At 32.7% G+C, this 20333-nt stretch overlaps 2 protein-coding genes across 2 annotated transcripts; both read left to right on the top strand.

Moving 5' to 3' along the window:
* Nucleotides 1-859: 859 nt before the first annotated feature.
* Nucleotides 860-2747, top strand: LOC110104247 (1-aminocyclopropane-1-carboxylate oxidase). The gene is made up of 3 exons (XM_020833265.2): nucleotides 860-1152; nucleotides 1243-1472; nucleotides 2006-2747. Exons 1-3 carry the CDS (start codon nucleotides 1051-1053, stop codon nucleotides 2595-2597), a joined length of 924 nt encoding a protein of 307 aa, XP_020688924.1. The 5' UTR covers nucleotides 860-1050; the 3' UTR covers nucleotides 2598-2747.
* Nucleotides 2748-8703: 5956 nt separating this feature from the next.
* LOC110104248 (RNA polymerase II transcriptional coactivator KIWI) lies at nucleotides 8704-18344 on the top strand. Its single transcript, XM_020833266.2, has 4 exons — nucleotides 8704-8891; nucleotides 8985-9090; nucleotides 17935-17957; nucleotides 18063-18344. Exons 1-4 carry the CDS (start codon nucleotides 8775-8777, stop codon nucleotides 18120-18122), a joined length of 306 nt encoding a protein of 101 aa, XP_020688925.1. The 5' UTR covers nucleotides 8704-8774; the 3' UTR covers nucleotides 18123-18344.
* Nucleotides 18345-20333: the final 1989 nt, after the last annotated feature.

Genomic DNA, 20333 nt, shown 5'->3' on the forward strand with positions numbered 1-20333 from the left:
GCGAACTTTCCCTCGTACTATTCTACAAGATGTGGACAGGTAACTTGCTATGATACCCACGCCAAATTATTATGGCATTATGTGCGGTTTCACACCGTTTCGAGGTGAATTCGGATGCGTCATGTCATCTGAATACATCGGGGTCGGAGTGCGTAGTTTGCTGATACTCAAAGATGTTTAGTTTGATTGGTGGATAAGTACATTTGGGAACACCCAATTCGTCTGGGTGAGTGTTTTTTCTAGAAGAGATTACTCTGTGCTAACATCAAACACAGCTTACTTTTTAGATGCCAATCAGGTGCAGTCATGTCATCTTGTACCTAGCAGTATCGAGCTCTGTACCAAGCAACATTACCAAGTAGGGGTTACATGACGTATTTTTGTTGTGTTCTGGACAACGTTCGGTGTCCGTACCTAATAATTCATCTTTTCTAGGGTCAGCCAAGGATTAGTCACGCCGCCAATCGCCTTTTAAATTTGGCAGCGGGTGGATACTCCGTTCAAAAAAAAAAATTGCTATGATTATTAATTAGTTTCCTTAGTTATTTTTACAGCAAATTTTTAATCTTTTGATATTTTTGTTCTGTTCTTAATTTGGTTCTTTCTCCTTGCAATTAAAATTTTAATTTTTTTTTATTTTCATTTTGGTAAAAAAAAATATGCTTCCTTTGCTTAAAAAAATTACAAATCACTCTTATATTTGGAGGTCAAATTCCATCATTTATAACAATACAAATCATAATTCAATTTTGATATGATGACTCATCAGATCAGATATCTCGATGCTTCAAAAGAGAGCTAAAGTTATGTCAACATTGACCCCTATATAGTTTCTTACATCCTTTCTCCGCGTTAAAGCTGTGTAAAATGCGTTAAGGCCACCGCCCAAACCGATACCTCATTTCTTTATTCATATAATACATTCCCTCCACATTAACAAAATAGTTGACCTTCAGCATCATTGCACTATAAAAGCTCTATTCTCCTTCCATTCTCCTCATCCTTTTCATAAAGAGTGTGAGCTGATAAGTAAAGCAGAAGTCTTCAACAATGGCGGTTCCAGTTATCGACTTATCGAAGCTTCAAGGTTCGGAGAGGGCGGCGACCATGGCGGAGATCGGCAGTGCTTGCGAGGAATGGGGCTTCTTTCAGGTTGGATTTCACCTTTTTAAAACCTTAATTCATTAATTAGCCAGCGTTGATAATGTTAATTAATTGTGTTTATAACAATTGCTGTTGCAGTTGGTGAACCATGGTATTCCCTTAGATCTTCTTGACCGGGTTAAGAAGGTTTGTTCGGAGTGTTATAAGATGGAGAGAGAGGAGGGCTTCAAGGATTCCAAGGCTGTTCAGCTTCTGAATGACTTAATTGATAGTGGAGAAGCTTGCAAAACATTGGATGATGTGGACTGGGAAGATGTCTTTATCCTGCAGGATGACAACCAATGGCCATCCAATCCACTTCAATTCAAGTAATTATTATGAACACTGAACTCCATCCTCAATTTTCCTACTTTTTTCTTGATTAATTTGGATAGAACTATTCACCGTTGTTTAGTTTGATTGGTGAGCGAGTACGGTTGAAAACCCCCTAATTCGTACTCGATTCTCTAGTAGATTTCTTGGGTGGGTGCCTCTTCTAGGTTAGCCAAAGATTATTCACACCGTCAAGCGTCTTTTTGAGGATGGCAGTGGGTGGATACCCGTTTCCACGAGAAAAAAATGGATAGGAAGATGATATCATGGTTCTGAGTAGCTGAAACTTTGATTATAAGGTTGACCATCATTAATGAATTTTATACCAACACTCCCCTAGACATTTATTTATAAGGTTGACCATCATTAATGAATTTTATGCTGTAATAAAAACCCCATCATGTGCATGACTTGTCATTCTTATCTCATAAAATGTTAAAAAATTAATTAAATGTGGATTTCAACTCAAAACCCGTAACTTTTGTTACAAAGCTTGATATTGATCGATGAGCCGATGAAATGTCTACAGAGAAACAATGAAAGAATACCGTTTGGAGCTGAAGAAGTTAGCAGAGAAAATGCTGAACATTTTGGAAGACAACCTTGGCCTCAGCCAAGGCCACATCAAACAAACCTTCTCAGGTAATGGCAGCCACAACCCCTTCTTCGGCACCAAAGTAAGCCACTACCCGCCTTGCCCGCGTCCTGACCGCGTCGGAGGCCTACGAAACCACACCGACGCCGGCGGACTCATCCTCCTCTTCCAAGACGACAAATTTGGCGGCCTTCAGGTACTAAAAAATGGCCAATGGTTCGACGTTCAGCCACTCGCCAACACCATCGTAATAAACATCGGAGATCAGATAGAGGTCATAAGCAACGGGCGTTACAAAAGCGCGTTGCACCGCGTGCTCGCTTCGGCCAACGGAAACCGTCGCTCTATTGCTTCCTTCTATAACCCTGCGCTGGAGGCGGTGATCGAGCCGGCGGTGATGAGCGGCGGAGGGAAAATAGAGAAAGCTGGCTACCCGAGCTTTGTGTTTGGGGATTATATGGAGATTTATGCCAAGCAAAAGTTTATGGATAAGGAGCTGAGGTTTCAGTCTGTAGGGATTAATTAACTAATTAATAATTTGTTTTTATGCTTTGGTGTTCAATAATTTGCTCTTGTTAACTATATATATTAGCCGGGCTTGTAACTTGTAAGATGTCGTTATACAATAAACTAAATAGCTACTTATGGTTAATTTGTTTAGCTTGTTAAAACTGAGTTTTTGTTTAAGATGTTTAGTTCTTCTTTGTATGAACTTTTTAACGAATAGAGTTAAGAGTAAGTGGCAGCTTAATTAGGAATACGGATTAGATCTATCTTCAAGATTACTCTCTGATAGTTTCATAAATGAAAATTGTGTTTAACAATGCTGAATAGGAGATATTGTTTGGAAATTGGGTAACATCATTATGAGGAAGAATGAGTGTTGTTGAGTGGATAAGGGACAATATGATTTCTGTGCACATGGATGAGATGAGATCATATGATCAATTATATATAGTTTTTGTTGATTTTTTTTGGAACAATTTTTTTTAAGTTAATTAAGGAATATTCAAATTCAAAATCTTTTTTTACAAATAGTCAAAATTTTAAACTAATGGATCAAAATGAGCTATGTTGTTCCAGTAACTCTGGAGTCCTTTTAATGGCTCTTGATGTTTATATGAGGCCAACTAGAAGCTTGTGAATCTCCATGAACCGCATGCCGAAAAGAAACCTCATAATGTGTGAGCAAAAATCTTTCGGGATATTTGTATGAATTTTGTCTTGAGCAAATTGCCTTTTGTATCCACTAATGATTAATCATGTTTTTACAATACTTTTAATGACTTACTGAAACGGCTTAAACACATACTAATATAAAATATCGCCGAAAAAGTAGTTTTTTCATGGTTCGGGTTCGGATTTTCGACCCGTTTCTCTCCCGGGTCGGGTTAGGGTCGACCCGTTTTCCACCCGGGTCAGTTCGGGTTTGACCCGAACCCGACCCGTGACCCGAAATTGACACCCCTAGTCTCAGCCCACAAAGCCAAAGTTTTCTGAAGGGTAGCTGTCTCGCATCAATTTTTGTTTTTTTAAGTCATGTTTTAATAATATTTTGTAATTATTTGTACATTTTATTTTTGAAATAAAACAAATTATTTTTAAAACTCTAAAAATAATTTTTAATTGCGCATATTATTTTTAAAATATGAACTCTATTTTTTTTTTCTTTTTTAAATATGAACTCTATGGCACTATATTTCAGATGCTAATGTTATTCCGTTGCCATCATTAATAACCATCGCTCGTTGCCTTTTGACTAGCCTTGTTGTTTGTCATCGTCTCATTGCATCATTGATTTATTACAATTTTTTTTTTTAATTTACAAAAAATTTGCACTAAAATACTTGTTTTAAAAATAATAATAAAACTATTTAAGTCTTAATCCTTATGTCTAAAAAAGTAAAAAATATTGGAGAAGATTCATATTTAAGTTGATCACTTAATTAGTTTGGAATATTTATTATTATAGAACAGTCATATTTGATTATGATCTATCACTTAAGTAAAGTTCTGTTTAAAAGAGAAATTATTATGTGCGGAGTTAAGACATTGAGATACGTTTAGATTATGATTGTACATATTGTGTACAAAAAATACACTTTGTACACTCACATGTTCGAACGTATCTCTACGTCGGGACTCCGCACAGAACAACTTCTCGATTGTTTTTTGGCTGCTTGGCTTTTAAGACAACAACAACAATTTGTTATTGTTTTTAAAAAAAATTTAAGGTCTAAACCTATTTTTTGCAACTATAATAGCTATGTTGTTTTCCGCACAATAACTTTATAAACAATTTTATTAAAAGTTGCAGAAGTCTCAAACAGATCCTAAGTTAACCTAATCTCGTGTGAGGAGAAGTGTACCAACTTGGTTTTTGGATAAGTAGCTAACAATTCCAGAATGATATAGTCATTTATTTGTTCAGTTGGGTATTTAAACTTTAATTTGGAATGTTTTTTTCATTTAAAAATAATGTAAAATAAATAATAGATTATACCACCCAAAAAAAAGGGTATTGCAGATGTTCAAAATATTATATTATCTTTTAAAAAGTAATTGCAAGATAGAAAATTTATGCTTTAAAAAGTAATAACGTGATATTTTTAAATGGTGCAAAATTATACTTGTTTTGTATTATTTATGTTTTGTATTATTTATAGAAAAATCTTATAGTTTTTATAAAATATTTTTTCATTAAATTATGTAGTTTATCTCATAAATATTTTTAATAAAAATATATCTGGTTATTCTAATTAATTTTTTATCAAATAAATTTAAAATCATTATATTTATTCTTAGATTAATGTAATATACTTTATTTTTCACTCATTTTAAAATAAATTCAAAATTTTAACATTTATTTTAGTCACATTTTAATAGAAATTATGATTGCAATTTGCAATCTCAAAAATGGAATAGTGAGAAATTAATCTCAAATAAAACCTAAATAATTAATTAATTATTCCACAATTAATTACGACAATTTAAGATCATTGGAAATTGAATAATCCTAATCAGAATTTTGATTAATCCTTAAATAATTAAATATAACTAATAATTACTTTTGTTATATATGCATTTGTTAATTATTCATAGTTTATCATGGCTGATAGATATGGAAAATTAATGAGCATGGTTAAAAGTTTCATAAAATTTTGATTAGTCTAAATGACTTATTAATTATTTATAACCTTTTTAAATAATAAAGTAATTACTATTTACTTGCCTTTTATTCATTTATATTATTTGTTGCGTCTTGGAGTATTCGTGGTGGTAGAGAAATATATAGTTTAACGTCTTAGCATTGTACGAATATTCAACACACAAGCAAATAAGAGAGAGAGAAGTAAGAAGAGAAGGAAGATGCTCATCTTTGACCACCGTCAGAGTTTCGCCGGACCACCACCTGAACTCCGCCGAACCACCGCTTGAGGTCCTCAACTCCGTCGGACCACCGCCTGACGCCTTTGCTCCATCGAATCATCGCTTGAGGCCCTCACCTCCGCTGGACCACCGCCTGATATCATTACTCCACCGGATCACCGCCTGACGTTTTTGCTCCGCCGGACCACAACTTGAGGCTCTCTGCTCGACTAGGCCACCACCTGAGGCCTGGACTTCTGCCGGACCACCACCTGAGGCTCGAACTTCTGCTGAACCACCACTTTAAGGCCCGGACCTGCATGGGCCACTAATTACGGTCCTTCCAACCTATATTGCCAGACAATGCTTTCTGACCTCGGTCTCCTGCATACTACGGTCCTTCTGACCTACTTCGCCAGACAACGATCTTTCTGACTCTGGTCCCCTGCCAATTACGATCTTTCAGACCCCTGTCTCCTACCGACTATGGTCATTCAAATCAAACAAATATATATGTTGATTATTGTAACTCCCATAATGTAATGCGCTCTATATAATGTACATTTGTACGATTAAGCTAAGTCCTTATCCCAATGAAGGGCCTCATTTGTAATCAACTACAAATACTAGTGGATTTATTCAAAATGGGCCAAACCCCATGTTTTTTCTCCCTTTTCAGGAGTTTCCATGTAAAAACTTTGGTGTCTCTTATGAACGCAACACTCTCTCTCTTATCTGCTTGTGTTCTAGATTTTCATACAATGCTAAGACGTTAAACTATATATTTCTCTACCGCCGTGAATACTCCAAGACGCAATATTACTAAATTTCTAATGAGCTTAATTTAATTCCAATTAAAAGTGGGCTCTCAAGCTTAAGCATTGATAGAGCTACATTTATTAGCTTATCTCGTCATTAAGTCAACCCATGAGTTAAGATGAGCTTAAGCAAGCTTTCAAATAATTATTTGACGCTTAAGCAATAGTTAATCCAGCTTAAGTCAACCCCTCGTGCTTTGTATGGTGCATACATCGATAATTATAAGTGTAGAAATATCAAAAAACATCTCTTATTTGGAAAAATTATTATGTATAGAGCTTACATGGGAAGAATTATTCGAACTGTGAGTGTACACACAACGTAGAAATTTATACACAGAGTCAGAGTGTATCAAATTTTTATATATACTGTGTATGCACAGTGTGTACACTCACATATCCGGACGGTTACTCCCCACAAAACAATTCTCGCGTATCTGACGAACTAATCAAGAATTTCACATAATAATAATAATAAAATTGTGATAAATTTATACAAGAAATTATATAAAGTTTTTAAATCAGTTAATCTTAATTCCTCCTCCTAATATATATGATAATTTATTTATAAACAATATTTTTAATAGGAAAATAGATTGTTTCATATTCTGGCGAAGTAATTTATTTTTGTATAAAATATTTTATAAGTTTACTGAAATATAATTATTATTAGTATGCAAAAGATAATGTATTGAATGCATAAGTCATTACGATAGGCATAAATCACACATATTGGTTTGTTTTTTTCTTCTTCTTTTATTTACGAAGTTTTTAAAAGGTTAATATTTAATCAAAATCTAATTTATATTTTGATTTCATACTGATTCATACAGATAGTATTTGTAACAAAATTTTAAAATTATTATTATCCAAGAATAAACTTTTTGATAAATTGTTATTTCTATCTAATGCAATCTATTTTAAATTTTGTGATTTCAAATCATTGTTGTGACTTATTAATAAATTTTTGGCAGCTAGCTAGACACTATTCTCCCCTCCATTGCCCGCCGGCTAAGATCCCTCTAACCTCTGCAGTTCGTCACCCATCAGCTACGGTCCATGCAACCTCGATCTCCCGCCGACTACAGTCCCCTCGACCTCTATGTCCCCCGACAACAAGTCCTCTGACCTCAATTGTGCATCTACTACAGTCCCTCTGACCTCTGTCACTGTTCAACTACGAATACTTTGACCGTCGCCCGCCAACTATGATTCCTCTGACTACTATCGACCCAATATGATCCTACTGACCAAAAGAACATGCCAACACTCTCTTGAGAACAACTCTCATATCATTAGATTCTTCCAACTCCTATCATATAATGTATATTTTTTACATCAAGCCAATGCCTTCCCCCAAGAGAAGACATCATTTAGAATCAACAATATATATTAGTGGTATAATTTTAACAATACCAGACCCTCGTAATTTTTTTGCTTTTCATGTAAAAGTTTTGTTGTTTTTATGACTTGCACCTCTTTCTTTTATCTGTCTGTGCGTTGGATCTTCGTATAAAATTTGGGCGCTATACTCGATATCTCTCTACCATCGCAAATATTTCACGACGTAACAAGCTCGATTCTTATTTGATTAGGATTTGAACAATATTCAAATTTGCATTAATTTTAAATGTATATAATCTCAAATTTCATTTAAATTTTATATGAATATTATTGGGATCAAATTCAATAACAACCAACTTAAAAAAGCATTGATGTTTTGGCCGCCAATGAAAATTTTTGGCACCAAGAAATGTAAGTCGTGCTTAGTTGGAGTTGAGAATAATGATAAATTATTCTCTGTGACATCCAATGGAATGAATCATTCGGATTATGATTATACACATAATGTTTAAATATATATATATATATATACATAATATATACATTGATTTAAAATATACTATATATATGTAATTAAAATATACTATATATAAATAAATATGTACATAGTATAACCTCACGAAAGATTATTATGTGCGGAGTGCGGACGGGGAGAACCATCCGCACAAATATTGGGTACCTAACGGTACCACATTCAGTACCGCTAGATATCGTTGGATACCGTTACGTGCTCAATAATTATGCGAACGGTGCACACTCCGGGCCTAATAAATTTTCTAACCTCACATATCTACCTTCTCCTAACGCCGTCAATAAATTATCAGAATAATCAGACAAATTATTACATCAGGTCACCGGACGCGGAAAATAGATTCGGACATCCAATAAAAAGTTGCCACGTCACTTGCGCTTTTGACTTGCACTTTAGTTGCGCTTTGGTTGTGCTTTGACTGCGCTTTACCTACACTTTTGACTGCGTTTTGACCAGCGTTTGCGCTTTAACTACGCTTTTGATACGCTTAATTTAAAATAATATTTTATTAATATCCGAAGTATGTACACGTCCCCGGATGCAATAATTTGCCGAATAATGAGCCCTGCACCCATTTATGCCCTCGTGCTGTCATTCGTAAAACCAAAAACAATCCTCTCGTCAACATCGGCCGGTGCGAATGTGGAGGAAGGGGAAGAGGTATGGCGGCGATTCTGGCGCTGGATTCTCGGCCCAACCGGCAAAGTTCGCCAAGACGGACTCTGACGATAGCAGCGGTGATATAGTCGTCTGCGAGGTCTCAGACAATTTACCTGTAGTTATGTCCTTTCTCTCTCCGTCTCTCTTACACTTTCTCGGATATGAAAGGCGATCTTTTTTGCCGTTGCAGCTGTCGAAGGGCCGGAGGGTTACTGTGAGAAATTGGCAGGGACGAATTGTGGTGGATATCAGGGAATTTTACTCCAAGGACGGGAAGGAGCTCCCTGGGAAGAAAGGTCTCCCTTTTTCTTGCTAGTAATTTTCGTTTTTTACTTTTAACCGTGGCGTTTCTAGAAAAAAATGTTTAAAACTACCCGGTTAAAACTTTAAAACTATCTGGTTTTTAGCCGTTTCTTCCAAGTCTAAAGCTTCTAGGTTCTTGTAGTTTGTTTTCTTCATGCTTTGACCTTGGATAAACCGTCTATTTGTTCTGTTTAAATCCAGCACATAGTGATATTATGGGTACTTGTCTTGAGACGTTTCTTATTTTGATTATACATTTTATTGAAGTTTGAAGCCCTTTTATCTATTCTTATATAATTTGATGTTATTTGCTAATTCATATACAACTATGGCATAGTTACCCTTTATAATGAACTTGCTTATTCTTTTTTTTTTTTTTCAAGAAGCTAGTCCCAACTTAACTAAATGTGAGTGACTTGAAACAAGTGAAGTGCTACTGTGTTCAAATTTATCCATTTATTTTCTTATCTATTTCGAGCCAAATTTGAACATCATGACCTAAGTCTTATAATATTATTTAAGCTTTTATTTAATTTTTTTGATTGGGTTTGAACTATAATGTGCCTAACTAAAAGTTGTGAGATGCTAACAGCTTAAACATTTAACATATCTATCAAACATAAATGTATTTATGCATGTTCATCAAAATTAATATAATTCACTATTTATGACTTGAGAACTTAGAATCATTGGTGAGAATTTTCTTTTGTTTTTTGCAACCCAAATGAACAGGGAAATCAAATATAATCCAATCTCCACCCTATTTAAAAAAAAAGAACGCAGTCTATAAGACAAATAGTTAGAGTTGTTATCCCAATACAACCCAACTCCAAACACTTTGATTGATCACCAATATATGCCCGTCTTGATACAATTTGAATAAAACCTTTGACAATAGTGATAAAGAATGCTAAATATAAATCAAATCGCCTAGATATTTACTTACTCTATTCATACTTAGAACTTCACTAAAATGCCTTATTTCTTAGGTGCATACTGCATAGTATGGTCAAATTGATACAATAATAGGAACAATTTATTAATATGTCATTGAGCTATAATTGAATGGGCATTTCATTTAGCCCTTTGTTAGCTTCTTGTCAAATAACAAACAATTATATTAACAAACATAAGCGAAGAGTGGTTCAATGTTCTAGCTTGTTATTTTAATGTCAAGTTTTCAATTTTTATTCAAACTTGTTCAATTATTTTAATAAGCTAACATAAACATGCCTTTAAAGAACCAAAATTGAGTTTTTCATCAAGCATATTGGTTTCTTGCACCCATTTGCATGTCCCAACCTGATTGCACAACTCAAAAGCCTAATCTCATATTGTTTTCGAACTTATAGTTGATAAGAACATATTGCATTGCAAAGAAAAATAAAACATAAAGAAATGTAACCATAACTTACTCTAGTTTGAACCAAAGTTAAATTAAAAAAAAGCAGAAAGAAAAATAGAACCTTTAAATAAAACTATAGTTTAAAATTGTGCAATTTGCATGTGCCTCACCCTGAGGTGCATGCAAAATGTTTTGAGGCTCTCATCTCACAATAGAGAAAGAGGCATATGTTTCAATTATTTAAGGTGCGCCTTGAAGGAAATGTAATGATGCATATGCCTCTATTTTAGGGTTTAGATGGTGCTAGGATTTTTTTATTTGACAGCCCAAAGCTCAAGTGACATTATAAACAAAATATAATTTACAAAAAGAAAATGTGTGAATTGTTCATGAGATTGATGATAATGAAGATCCTAAGTTTGTCATATATTCATCTTAACGTTCTTATTTATATTCCACGTAATTTATATATCAATGATTTTTTGATAGCTTAATTTTTGTATCTAGACAAGATCATAGATTTTACTGTCGTTTTATAAAATTTCTCTTCAAGCCTTCATTATATCATCGTAATACACAAAACTCCAGAGACATTATTTTAATTATTAGCCTTAAGTCTAAAAGTTATATCATCATCTGTACCTCCATTCTATTATACAATAAATTCAAGATATTTATGCCTATCACACTTGAGTATCATCTTTTAGTAATGTTGAATATTGATTATTAACAACATATCACTAAAATTAGATATCATGTACTCAATTTTTGTTCTATTAATTCTAGGATCTCTATCTTCTAAACATTTCCTCCATCATCTAATTTTTCACATATTTTAGTGGATTTTATATTGTTATGGTTGCAGGCCAAGTGAGGCTAGATTGGCAGAACCAACAGGCAGTGGAGGGGGCCGAACCTAGAACCAAATCCAGGGAGGTTTCGGCCCTTCTTGTGGGGTCTAAGAAAGTAATAGTTAATTATGTTAGAAGGGTAATTAAGGAGGGAATTAATTAGGAGAAGATCTTCTATTTGAATTCAAATAGGAAATGAAAATTAATAAGGAAAGAAGACTGATTTGGGGGCTGATTTGGAGGGGATTTATTATGATATATTTCCTAATTAAAAAGGGCATATTTGGGGTTTGATTTGAAGGAGATTAATTAGGAGATGTTTCCTAATTGAAGAGGATAGATTTGGGGGCTGATTTGAAGGAGATTAATTAGGAGATGTTTTCTAATTAAAGAGGGAAAATTTGAGGGATGATTGGGGGAGGGCTGCTTTGATATTTGTTGTTTATTATTTGCTATAAGTAGTAGGGTTTATGTTATGTTTAGTATGGAGAATTTTATTTGAGAGTTGTTGTAGTTTTCTTTTTGTCAGGGCTTCCTAGCGGTGTCTAGGTTGTTTGGGAGAGCCGATCTACCTCTCGAATTATAGATCACATGTATCTTATTTTTTGTATTGAAGTTATAATCCAAAATAAGCCATTGATATTAGTATTTATATAGTTTTCAATTGTTTGTTTGCAGTTTTTTATCTCCATAATATATCCATTAGAATTATATCATCTAAAAAAAACCTACACCAATGAACTTCATTTTGAATGTCTTTTATGAGCATCTCCATAGCAATAGAGAAAGATAAGAAACTCAAGTCTGATCCTTAATGCAGACCTATTGTAATCGAAAACTTATGGATTATTCCACAATTACTTTTAATACTTGTCAGCTTTTAATCATACACATACGTTAAACACACTCTTTTTTTTCATAATGCACCAAATAAATTCTTGTGATATTGGATTAGAGTACTTCTCAAAATTAATAAAAATTGCGTGAACATCTTTTCTTTATTTTCTATGCTTCTTTATTCATTATCTTAACATAAAAATAGCTTCCATAATAGATCTTCCTGGAATGAAACTAATTTGGTTCTCTGAAATTGATGTAATTTTTTTTTATGCCCATGTTACATTACTCGCTCTCATAGCTTCATTGTATGACTTAAAAGTTTAATATTTTTATAATTAATACAACTTTGAACATTATCGTTGTTCATAAATATTGGTGCTAAATTACTTCTTTCCCAATTATTTGGCATACTCTTAGTCTTCAACATTCTATTAGAAAAAAAATTTGTTATCCAAAATCATTGAAATATCTTCCAAACTCCCCAAATCTCATTAAGTCTCTTTTTTTTAAGTGCTTACTCCTTTTTTTTATCAATCTCTAATATACATTACTATGTTATTAATCATGTTCTTACAAAATAATTTCTTTTGTAAATATTTCTTTTAATAATTTCTCAGACTAACATTTTCATTTTTTTTCTTGATGTTTTTATTATTTGAGTTAACGTCCTATTATCAAAATTCTTAAAATTTTAATCAATGGGCTTATATATTCTATATATCTCATTTTCTGCTTTCTTAATACTAAGCTTATTGTATGAATCATAAAAAATTATAGCTTTTGCTTTACTCACTCTCTTACATGGTTGAATTGCGACACAAAACAAGATGTTGCACTCTTAGCATCCTTAAAACTAAAAAAATACTACGCCATACATACTCACATTCACTCTCCTCGTATGATAGCTAATAATGACATGATAGGAAATCTCTCTATCAATGCTCTTTATCAATATTGTTCGTCCAGTGATATCCCAAGAAATGATCTCTATCAATACCTTTGTTTAATTATCTTATCAATGCCATGTCTTAAACTATACTCGTTGTCAGTGCTGTGTCTGATTCACACAATTGTCTCTTTCACGAATTGTTTGTGCTTCTCTTATAACACTCGGCAGCCTCTTGGTAACAAAAGCTTTAATTACTTCATCTCTGATCATTATGTTTTTTCAAATATAAGTTCATATCTTCTCTGCCGCATTGAATTTATAGATGAATGTTATCATATCTAAATTATCACATGTGTTTAACTTATTTCTAGTTGGAATTTTCATTATTTTCATTATCTTCTTATTATTGAGAAGATTTTTATTTATTATTTATTTCTTGGTTGCCATTATCTATTACCTATATATAGATATGTATATGCTTGTACTAGTATGACAAATTCAATAAAGATGTAATATTTTTCAATTCTCTCTCTCCCTCTCTCTCTTCCTTTCTCTCTCTCTCTCTCTCTCTCTCTCTCTCTCACACACACACACACACTGACACACACACACATCTAACAATCTCCTATTGTGGTAGGCATGCATTAAAAAAGGGCTGGCATTAGTCCCTTTCTGAAGAATATATCTTCCCTTTCTGGCCACAGTAGAGATCATTATGAAGTTTGCGTTTCTTTTTTGTTTCTTATTGGACTTTGGAGGGTCTTAAAGGATTGCGTACTTGTCGTGCATTATGAGACTGCTGAAGTATAACAGTGAAACTAGTTAGTACTTGTTGCTGCATGCCTATGCTAAGTTCTGTTATATGCTAATTATTTCTTCTCCCAATTTTCTTGCCAGTTTTATTGATGATAAGGATAGTTTAAGGAGTGCTTCAAATGAATAGGTGTTCTTGACTGGTTTTATCACTAGCATGCTAATTCCCCAACGATATATGTTTTTTTCTTTTTGGAGATTGTTATTTATTTATTTATTTTATTATTGGGGCCTTACTATCCTTTTGATCATTCGTCACCGGTTAACACACCATCTTTTCCAGCATGCTTAGGTTTTGATGAAGAGAAGGTTATTATCTGCGTTGGCATTTTAAATGATTTTATTTTGGATCAGTGAAATTCGAGGAGTCAAGAGAAGCAAATTTACAATCAATGGAAGAACAATAAAGGCTCGGCTTCTAGTTTAACACGTAACAATTATGTGATGCAAGTGTTGAACAATAAAAAAAACCCGCTAAAACTTTAGCGTGGTAGAAATACAACAACAACAAGCTTTTATCCCGCTACACGGGTTCGGCTATATGAATCCTTTTTTCTTTATCGTGTCCTATTAAGATTCAAATTCTCATTTAAATCTAATTAAAAAAATCATTTATAATACTTTATAACAAAGACTTTTTAGGTCTACCTCTACCTTTCTTAATATAAGCCGGATATAATTTATCTACTCTCCTAATTGGGCCATCATAAGGTCGATGTTTTATGTGTCCAAACCATCTAAGGCGACTCTCTCTAATCTTATCTGCCACTGGAGCTACTCCAACATTTTCACATATATATTGATTTTACTAATACGACGATGAAAATAAAAATATCTTTTTTAATTTATGTAGTTAAGGTCATTAACGTCAATCGTATTCTCACAAATTTCATTGAAAAACTTAATGAAATATTTCATCCGCCTATATGAAATATCTTTTTTTAAGAAAACCACTCTTTTTATTTTCATCCTTAATAATGCACTTCACTTGAACTAGATTCTTACTTCTTACATCTCTTTGTTTAACTAACTTGTACATACATCTTTCACCCTCTTTAGTATTTAATCTATTATAAAAATTATTAAAAATTAAATTCTTTACATTGCATGTTGCTTTCTTGGAGTCCATATGTATTTATTTATATCTTTTTCAATTTTTTGAACTTTTATATCTAAATCATTTTTTATAATAAAGTTTCTTTTTTTTATATCTTTTCTTGTAAATTTTAATTTCACCAACAACTAAGTTTACTAATTGAAGTTTTAGATTTTAATTGTCCATGCACCTATTTTGCAACATTTTTAATATCACTAGCTATTTTTTCCCACATAATATTAGTTTCTCATGAATATTCCAAATCTTGAGACTTTGAATCTTATTCCCAAAAATATTTTATTAGCGTTCTTTAAATGTTTTTATCTAATCCTAGGACAATATTTCACTTTATTTTTCATATTCCATATCTTCATCTTAAAGTTCAAAACTAATAAATGATTTTGGATACATAACTTTAACTTGGAATGACTTTTATTTTCCTTATAAAAAAATAATCAAACTGAGTTTTATTATATCTATTCTTAAAGTGATGAAGCTAACCTCTTTTTTTAAAATAAGATATTAGCAACTACGAAATCATAAGCTAGAGCAGAATCTAATATGGTCAAATCCACCTTCATTAGTCGCTCTAAATTCATAACCATAATGATTAAAATCTTTTTTTATCATATCAACATGTCTATTTAAATCTCCTCCAATAAAAACTCTTTTTTCAAGAGGTGTTTTTAATATTTTTTTTCTAGTAATTCCAAAATTTTAATTTTGAAAACACTAAAATGTACTTTAGAAGCATAAACATTTATAATATTAATAATCTTAGTATCAATAACAATCTTTAAAGATATAGTTATATCTCCAATTTTATTAATTGCTACAACATCATTCTTCAAACTCTTACATATAATTACACCTACATTATTTTTAGCACGACTCTTATTTGAATACTGTAGTTAAATCCTAAGCTATCTTCTCAGCCTTTTCTTCCGCCTATTTATTTTAATATATATAATATTTATTTTTCTATGAAGCATAATATCTATCAATTTCATTAATTTGTCTGTAAAAGAATTTATATTCCAAGTTCCTAGCCTAATTCTAATTTCATGGGCTAGATTCTTTGTTTACATTCGCCTATGACATGGTAATCCTTGCTTAATTAACATTATACCCGTGTCCCAGTGCAATGACCCTTGCATACTTTTCACTGTATTCAAGCCATACAATGCGTCACTTTCAAGGAATACCCTAACATTAACACAATATATTAAGAGCTTAATGACATCATTGTTCGACAAGTTTTACTCTAGCTGTCAACTATCTAACACAATCCTTCATTTATCTCATTTAGAGCTTCAGACTCAATAATGGCAGTGGTAGAAATGAGAATGTTATTAAATGCTTTTATTCAAATAAAGTTGATGGTAGTGCTTATTAAACACAAGATAATTTCATCTTGTCTATTGGAGGGTAGAAGTAATGTGAAGATAAATGATTATTGTCAAGGGGATAAAGGTTGACCAAAAGTAAATTTTGGAGTGGTTGAAAATATCTACTAAACTAGAGTTAAATAGTTAATGTTAACACTCAAAATAAATTATTGGGGGATGATTTATGATTTATAAACATACTGCAAAATAGTTGGGATAAAATTAATGATGATTATTATATAGAAGCTTGGATCAAATATCAACGTTCAAGAAATCTTCTTAATTTGCATTTCTCTTATACATGATATGTATTATTATTAGGGTTATAAACAATTTGAGTCGAGTTTTATTTTTGGCTAACTTGAGCTCAGCTAGCTAGAATAATAATAAGCTTGAGCTCGTCTTACAAGCTCAAGCCAAAATTTTGAAATCCTTACAAGAGGCATTCAATAATATTGATTGGAGCTCATTGGAGATGGAATCGACGGGAGAAGTTATTGGGCGAACTAGTGACAAGGGGGAAGTCTCTACGGGAGCTTGCTAGAGAAGGCAATGATCATACTAGAAACAAGGGGGGAAGTTGTAATCGAAGCTTTTTGGAGAAGCTTGTGATTGTACCTGCGGGCAAGGGGGAAGTTTGTGGTGGAAGCTTGCTAGATAAGGCGGCGATGGAATCACTGATGTTCGGGGAAGTCACAATAGAAGCTCATTGGAGCAGGTAGCAAAGAGATCGATGACATTTGAAGAAGATGAGGATTGTGTGACTCAGCAAGCTCTAAATCCACAGGTAGGAATGAAGAATATGGTTTTAATCGAGTTGGTTCACGAGCAAAAGAGTTGAGGGTCAAGCTCAAACTCGAGTTGGTATATGAGACAAGTTGTAATCTTCAACTCAAGCTAAAGCTCGTGCTTGATAAGCTCAACTCATGAGCTCATTAACAAGACATATTTGATTAGGCTTAGCTCACATACCCCCCTAATTTTTATATGGTTTGCTGCTCCAATGGCAACATTAGCTGTGTTTTTTCATCTAGTTGAACCTTGCAACAACAAAAAAAAAGGTTGAACCAGGTCTTTTGCTGTAGTTCATATTGATGATTTCTCTGAGAAATTAATAACTCGCGTTGCTTATATGTTTTTCTCTTCTCCTGATTGCTTTTATTCTTGCCAATAGTTTTATCCTTATAGTTTTACTGTTTCATTTTCTACCAATTCCAATTTGATTACACTAAGGTCAGAGATAAAAAATGAAATTAAGCCTGAATCATACTCAAAAGTTAAAACATTTTTTTTGTGCCAACGGTTCGCTGCTTATATCACAGATGGTTTTGATTTAACAGTAATAGAAATTTTTTTTTTTAATGTTTTTTTTGGGTTGCCAGCATGGTAGTCATTGTGTACCTATTTGGTAAAAAAGTTTATCTTTTACCTGTAGGTAAGTAATGCTGCTTTTTTTACATTCCGTTCTGGAGATTTTAGTCCTCTGTGTAGAAAGCTAGAAATAAAACTACATAAACTCATCATCACCTGCCATCTAATCATTTTGATGATTTAAGCATTTTAGAATTCTTAGTAATTATTCACTTATTTTATGCTTTTATTCTTCTACATACAGGTATCTCTCTACCCTTGGATCAGGTACATGAACATCTTCCTTTCAAAATTATATTTCTCGCAGTACCATTGAATAAATCACAATTCTTCTTCTTCTTCTGCTCTAACGTTCTATTCTCTCATGTGAAGTGGGAAGTACTGCGGGATCATATCGAGGAAATCAATGAGGCAGTGATGGAGAATGCTTAAAGTCTCAATTGTATTGTGGGATTCAGTTCTGAAGGTTCATCTCTCTCCAGAATTTGACTATGCTGCATTTTACTTGCTTCCAATGTTTTGTTAGCATGTTGTAACTAAAGTTGTGCATTGTAATACATATATATGAGAGGAATGGTAGTAGTAGTAGTAATAGACAAATTTGATGAACCATGAACTCAGATTAAGCAAGCTAACACTCACTTTCTTGCCTTCTTTTTTTTTTTTTTTTTTTTTTTGAGAGAGATGAGCACTAAAAGTTCATGCAATCTTGTTAGAAATTAGCATGTTAGAACATTCGATTGTGAGCTGATGGTGAGGAGTAAAAGCTCATGGCGACGTTGGACATTTAGGTTAATTAAGATAAATTCATACACATATTACGTATCTAAGACTCAAATTTAAGACTTCTTAGTTGGTAGTTAAAGTTTCCAACCAACAGACTAAGATGAACTGTGTAATGGTGATGCTTTCATTCCCAATTAGTTTTATGTTAGCCAATGATTAAAACAAAATGGTTGGAATAAAGTAGATTGGCATAGTAATACACATATTCTTAAGGAGTGCAAATTGTGAAATTTTTAGAAAGGTAAGCCTATGAAGTTGTGTTTGGTTGTACAGGTGATTATGCTTGTCTTAGTGCAGCTTAAACACTATAGTGTTAAAATATGTTTTTCTAGGCCAGTCTTGTCTAGCGAAAGCATTTAAGATTGATTGAGGGTCTGTTTAGGGAGAAATTATTCTGTGCGGAGTTCGTGCGTAAAATTACGTCTGGACTTTGAGTGTATATAGTGTACAAAAATAAACGTACATGGTGTATTCACATTATGTACACTCACAGTCCGGATGCAACTTTGCATTCAGACTCCCCATAAAATAATTTTTCCTAATGTATGCAATTTTTTTCTAAAATTGATAATAAAGTTGTTATGAGGAAAGTTATTTTTTTAAAGTTTTTTGTAAAAAGTAGATTTTTAACTAATTTTTTTCTTAAATTAGAGAAAAGTAAGTCATAAAAATTTGAAATTAATTATTCTAAAATTTTCAAATTATCTTAAAATTAGTTGGAGTGGCTCAGTAAAGCTCTAAAAATATTAAAATTATGTTGAAAAAAGATTTTAGCGAGCACAAAAATTTGGTAATGTTCCTGTCAGCCGGTCGGCCATACCCGCCGACTGTGTGAACGTGCAGGGCGCCACTTTTTGGGCTGCTGCAGAAAACAGAGGAAAATTATTTAAAAGAAAATTTTGTTCAATTTTCGCAAAAAAAAAAATGTCTTGGCTAAAGATTTCATTAGAAAATGGCCATATTTAGGTTTTGTTTGAGATTATTTTCTTATTATTTTTAAAATTAACTTTTTAGTAGAAAAAATTATTTTTTCTATTAAAAATTTGTTTTAAAAAATAGTAAGAAATCATTCTAAACGAAGTCTTAGAAAATGTTCAAACAAAGAAATTGATTATATGCAACAAGGGCGGAACCAGCCTTTCATTTTAGGGGGGCCAAAATTTTCTTATTAATAGACAAATATTAAAAAACAAAAAAAACAAAATGAGGACATAATTCAAAATGAAATCTTGTATTCCAATAAGATATATTAATTGAAAACCATTACAATTTTATCAATCTATTTTGCATTTTTTGATAATATTGGATTACATCTTCATTGGGAATCAAATCAAACACATCTTTTTCAAAGTAAGGCACAAGGCAATCGTTGAGCCAATCATCATCCATCCTACTACGCAATCGATGTTTTATAATTTTCATGGCTGAAAATGCTCTCTCCACTATAGTAGTAGCAACTGGTAAAGTTAATGCTAAAGTAATAAATCTGTAAAATAGAGGATACACGCCATTCTTCTTGAACTTAACAATCTGCTTTGCAAGGTCAGCAATACTTCTTAGAGAGGAGAACTATTCACTAGTCCGCATATCAATAATGTACGTTGATAATTGACTTTTAAGAACAACAACCTCAATTATAGAAAAATCACTTGGATATAACTCTGCTAGACATATCAATTTCCTCTCATCATAAGCACGAAAAGAATCACTTGGGTGTAAGCATGACACATAAATAAGTAACTCAGTACTTGATTCAGAAAAGCGATTATTTAGCTCTTGAAGTTGCATGTCAATAATATTATAAAATAGATCAACACGATAATGATGTAGATTTGTTTTATCTTCACCTCTTTACAC

Source organism: Dendrobium catenatum, unplaced genomic scaffold (genome assembly GCF_001605985.2).
Source record: "Dendrobium catenatum unplaced genomic scaffold, ASM160598v2 fragScaff_scaffold_71, whole genome shotgun sequence".
In the NCBI taxonomy this organism is placed as follows: Eukaryota; Viridiplantae; Streptophyta; class Magnoliopsida; order Asparagales; family Orchidaceae; genus Dendrobium; species Dendrobium catenatum.